This window comes from Triticum urartu, chromosome 6A, assembly GCF_056163025.1.
Source record: "Triticum urartu cultivar PI428250 chromosome 6A, HENAU_Tu73, whole genome shotgun sequence".
Taxonomy (NCBI): domain Eukaryota; kingdom Viridiplantae; phylum Streptophyta; class Magnoliopsida; order Poales; family Poaceae; genus Triticum; species Triticum urartu.
The window spans coordinates 8,047,327-8,052,520 of NC_141878.1; the positions used below are offsets into that span (position 1 = coordinate 8,047,327).

Here is a 5,194-nt window from a genome sequence, read left to right on the forward strand (position 1 = left end):
ATGGAGGAGATCAACAAGGCTCTGGCTGACCTGACAGCGGCGATCAGCAGCATGTCCGCCCAGATCAGTGAGATCCACCCGGTGGTTCTCGAGCTTCAAGGATGGCGCCCGGCGATCGAGCGATCCGTCGAAGAGTTGCGGGCGGAGGTGACCGATCTTCGCCAACACATCCAGGCACCGCGCTCAGCGGACGCGCAGGCGCCGGATCTGGCGCTGTTGAAGGAAACGGCGCCCCCAATCCGTCTCTCCGACCTGCCGCCCCTGCTTCTAGACATGGCCGGCACATCTCTCCATCAACCAGGCAAGCAGCCACACGCTCGCGGTGACGGCGGTCACGGGCCCGATGGCCACGGCGTCGTACTTGATCTTCGGGGGAAATTGGTCGGTGAGATTCACACCCCACGATTGCCTCCGGCCACTGGTACGTTCGATCTCCTTCCGTATGGCGAGCAGTCGTTCTCAGGGGACCGGGGATATCACCGTTTGCCACCACCGCCGCGGTTTGATTTTCCTGTTTTCGACGGGACGAACCCGAAGGCTTGGCGTCTTAAATGTGAAGCTTACTTCCACGTTTGCACCCTTAGTCCTGACACTTGGGTCAGTTGCGCCGCCATGTATTTCACGGACGGGGCTCTCACTTGGCTCCAGTCCTCCCAAGCTCACTTGCATTATCAAGATTGGGGGGGGGGGGGGTTGCTGCCGCGATCTGCGCTCAGTTTGGGCGTGAGGAATTCCAGAACCTGTTAAGGCTGTTTAACAGGTTGAAACAAACAAGCACAGTGGCAGAATATGCAGAACAATTTACTCAAATTATGCATCACCTCCTAGTACATCACCCCTTTGGGATCCTGCTTTCTTTGTTACCCAGTTCATGGAGGGTTTGCAACGTGATATTCGTGCAGCTGTTGTTTTGCATAGACCACAAACTCTGGATACTGCTGTGGATCTCGCATGTTTGCAGGAGGAAGTGGTGGACTCATTCCGGCAGGATGATCGGCGTCACTCATTTCCACCATCGCTACCAGCGGTTGGACGCGCTACGCCGCGCACGGCACTGCCGCTTCCACTACCCCCGTCGAAGCCAAGCATCGAGGTACCGGATGCGCGAGGAGAGGATCGCCGCGACAACGACAACAACAACAAGTCCACCTCTAATGAGGACAAGCTGGCGGCTCTCCGTGCTTATCGTCGTGCCAAGGGTCTTTGCTTCACCTACGGCGAGCGGTGGAGTCACGAGCACCGGTGCGCCCCTACGGTACAACTACATGTCGTCGAAGAGCTCCTCGAAATGCTCCAAGGCCAGCCTACCGAGCAAGAGCAACGGGAAACAACACCGAGCGAAGCGGACTGCTGTGTTCTGTCCAAGGAAGCCCTCGAAGGTGCCGAATCACCCACAACAATGCGGTTGCACGGCTGGGTGCAGGACCAAGAGGTTTTGATGTTGGTGGATTCTAGATCCTCCCATAGCTTTGTCAGCTCGACCTTGTCTCATCATCTGCAAGGGGTCCAGAGCGCGCACCGGCCACTATCGGTGCGCGTCGCTAATGGAGGTGTTCTTCGAAGTGACCTAGAGATACCCAAGTGCGAATGGCGTTCCCAAGGGGTCAAATTCAACACTGACCTGAAAGTCTTGCCCCTGGGATGTTACGATGTGATATTGGGGATTGATTGGCTGGCTTGCCACAGTCCGATGCGGGTGCATTGGCTGGAGAAAACAATGGATTTCCAATGCAACGGAGTTCTCGTGCATCTCTGCGGTGCCCGTGCTGATGTTTCTCGATGTGATCTCATCTTAGGGGTGGAACTGCATCACCTGCTCGAGCAAAAGGCAGTCACCAGGGTGGTCCAACTATGTGCTACTGTACAAGATATGAAGCAACCCCCATTATCGGCAGCCATTGGGGATCTCATCGAGCAGTATGGTGTGTTGTTTGAAGAGCCAAAAGGGTTGCCGCCACAAAGAGCCTTTGACCATTCGATTCCGCTGGTTCCCGGAGCACGTCCAGTGAATCTGTGCCCATACAGACACAATCCAGCACAGAAGGATGAGGTAGAGAAGCAAGTGGCCGAGATGTTAGCACAGGGCATCATTCAGCCCAGCGTGAGCCCTTTCGCATCTCCGGTCTTGCTGGTGCAGAAAAAAGACCTCTCTTGACGATTTTGCATCGATTACTGGCACCTCAATGCGGTAACCATCAAGAATCGTTACCCCTTACCAGTCATCGGGGAACTCTTGGACGAGTTGGCAGGCTCCCGGTTGTTTACAAGCTTGGACCTACGAGCAGGCTACCATCAGATCCGCATGAGGCCGGAGGATGAGCACAAAACGGCTTTCAAGACGCATCACGGCCATTTCGAATTCAAGGTGATGCCATATGGTGTTACGGGGAGTCCATCAACCTTTCAAGGTGTCATGAACATTATCCTATCACCACTGCTTCGCAAGGGCGTACTGGTTTTCATCGATGACATCTTGATACATAGTGAAGACGAGGATTCGCATCTCAGCCTGCTCCAGCAAGTCTTCCAACTCTTGAAGAAACACAGCCTGAAGGTCAAGCTTAGCAAGTGCTCCTTTGCGCAGCCAAAATTGGTCTACCTGGGCCATGAAATCAGTGGGGATGGTGTTCGCACCGATCACAAGAACATTCTGGCCATTCAGCAATGGCCTGTGCCCAGCAATACCAAAGAAGTGTGTGGGTTCTTAGGCCTGGCAGGGTATTACCGCAAGTTTGTTTGAGGATTCGCAGTCACCAGCCGACCACTCACAGATTTGCTCAAGAAAGGCGTCGTGTTTCGCTGGACAGACCTCGAAGACGGTGCTTTCCGTGCCCTTCAGCAGGCGCTGGTTACTACGCCGGTGCTGGCGCTACCCAACTTCACAAAAACCTTCGAGATGGAGACAGACGCATCAGATCAAGGCATTGGAGTAGTACTCTCCCAGGATGGGCACCCGATCAGGTAGTTAAGTCGTGCGTTGGGGCCACGCAACTGGCTTCTGAGCACATATGAGAAAGAAGGCTTGGCAATCCTGATGGTAGTTGATCACTGGCGAACCTACCTCCAGAACGATGAGTTCATTGTGCATACCGATCAGCGAAGCCTCATCCACCTTGAAGATCAACGCCTGGCCACTCCGTGGCAACAAAAAATAATGGCAAAATTGTTGGGACTGCGCTATCGCATTATGTACAAAAAAGGAGTTGACAACCGTGCCGCAGATGCCCTCTCGCGCGTACCAGTGCCCCCCAGGGCGACTTGGCAGCTATTACCACTGCAGTACCAACCTGGCTTGAGGCAGTCCAACAAGGGTACGAGGGCGATCCTGCGGCTCAACGCCTGTTGGCTCGCTTGGCCACACAGCAAGGCAACCTTGATGGGTATACATTGCAGGAAGGCATTATTCGACAACATGGGCGCATTTGGCTAGGTGACAATGTGGACTTGCAGAAACAAGTACTGGATGCACTACACACAGGAGCAATTGAGGGCCACTCTGGATTTAATGCAACCTACCGACGAGTTCGGCGCTTGTTCACCTCGCCTGGACTGAAACACCATGTCAAGCTTTTCGTGGAGGCATGCCAGATATGCAAGCAAGCCAAACCGAAACGGGTCCGTTACCCCGGCCTCCAGGAGCCACGGCCGGTACCCAACCAAGCCTGGCAAATGATCACAATGGATTTCGTGGAGGGTCTTCCCCGCTCCTCTGGCTGCAACTCCATCTTAGTGGTTGTGGACAAGTTCTCCCGCTATGCCCACTTCATCGCTTTATCCCACCCATTCACAGCCTTCCAGGTGGCGCAGGCGTTTGTGGCTCACATCTACAAGCTCCATGGGCTGCCCGAGTCCATTGTCTCTGACTGGGATCCAGTTTTCACGAGAACCCTGTGGAAGGAGATGTTCTGTCTCACTCATACCAAGCTGCGGATGAGCACGGCGCGCCACCCGCAAACAGACGGACAAACGGAGCGGGTCAACCAGTGCCTCGAGACCTTCCTTCGCTGCTTCGTTCACGCGTGCCCTACCAAATGGTATGCCTGGTTGCCTCTTGCTGAATTTTGGTATAACACTTCACCGCACTCTGCTCTGGGATCCACTCCATTTGAGGTTCTCTACGGGCGTGCGCCTCGCTACTTCGGCATCATCGACCCCGTCGCGTGTGCCTCCCCGGACTTGTCGGACTGGCTTCAAGACCGCACGCAAATGGAGGCTCTGATCCGTCAGCATCTTCTCCGCGCTCGCCAAGCCATGAAGGACTCCGCCGACAAGCACCGATCTAATCGGGTGTTCGCCGTCGATGACTGGGTCTTCCTCAAGCTGCAACCATATGTGCAACGTTCGGTGGCCACTCGTGCCAATCAGAAGCTGTCCTTCTGTTACTTCAGGCCGTACAAGGTTCTTCAACGCATTGGCGCGGTCGCGTACAAGCTACAACTCCCAGACTCCAGCTCAATACACTCGGTCTTCCATGTTTCTCAGCTACATCAAGCTCTCCCGCCAACGGAACAAGTTCAAGACCAGCTCCCGGCAACAGCAGCGGCAAGCCCAGTCCCAGAGGAGATCTTGGAGCGCCGAACTCTGCAACGCGGCCGCTCGGAGGTGCCTCAGCTGTTGGTGCGCTGGACCGATCAACCACCAGAGTTCGTGACCTGGGAGGATTCAGAGGAGCTTCGACAGCATTTTCCCCAGGCACCAGCTTGGGGGCAAGCTGTGTCTCCAGGAGGAGGGGGTGTTACGGCCTCCATTCCCCCTGGCCCAATCACCACCGACGCTGGGGCCCCAACCACTGCTGCACCCGCTGGGCCGGAACGGCCCCGTCGACAAGTCAAGCCCAGCAGCCGGCTGACGGCCCAAGTCTGGGACACCACTCGCTAGGGTTAAATACCACCGGATCCCCTCCTGCGTGAGGTGGCGTTGATGTAACTGGCTAGGCGGCGGCTCTCTTTCCCCGATCCCCCTTTCTTCCTCCACCGAACCCCAATTCGGCCGGAATTCTTGTATCCTTGATCCCGTGTGAGAACTATTGTAGCGGGAGCCTAACATGACACCATTCGTGCCAATATTGGAAGCTTTTCAAACCGACCCATCAACCATTAACTTTGTAAACCCCATTGGAGGAGGGATCCAGCTAGCGGAGGGCTGTGTCGTGGTGATTTGTGGAGCCGCCGCAGGTTCACGGGAGCTAATCTCA

At 55.5% G+C, this 5,194-nt stretch overlaps 2 protein-coding genes across 2 annotated transcripts; both read left to right on the forward strand.

Annotated features, from left to right (window-relative positions):
- On the forward strand, positions 1-747 carry LOC147963075 (uncharacterized). Its single transcript, XM_087531284.1, has one exon. The coding sequence runs from the start codon at positions 1-3 to the stop codon at positions 745-747; it is 747 nt and encodes a 248-aa protein (XP_087387410.1).
- A 124-nt stretch (positions 748-871) lies between these two features.
- Positions 872-2,155, forward strand: LOC147963076 (uncharacterized). Its single transcript, XM_087529462.1, has one exon. The coding sequence runs from the start codon at positions 872-874 to the stop codon at positions 2,153-2,155; it is 1,284 nt and encodes a 427-aa protein (XP_087385588.1).
- The last annotated feature ends 3,039 nt before the right edge of the window (positions 2,156-5,194 follow it).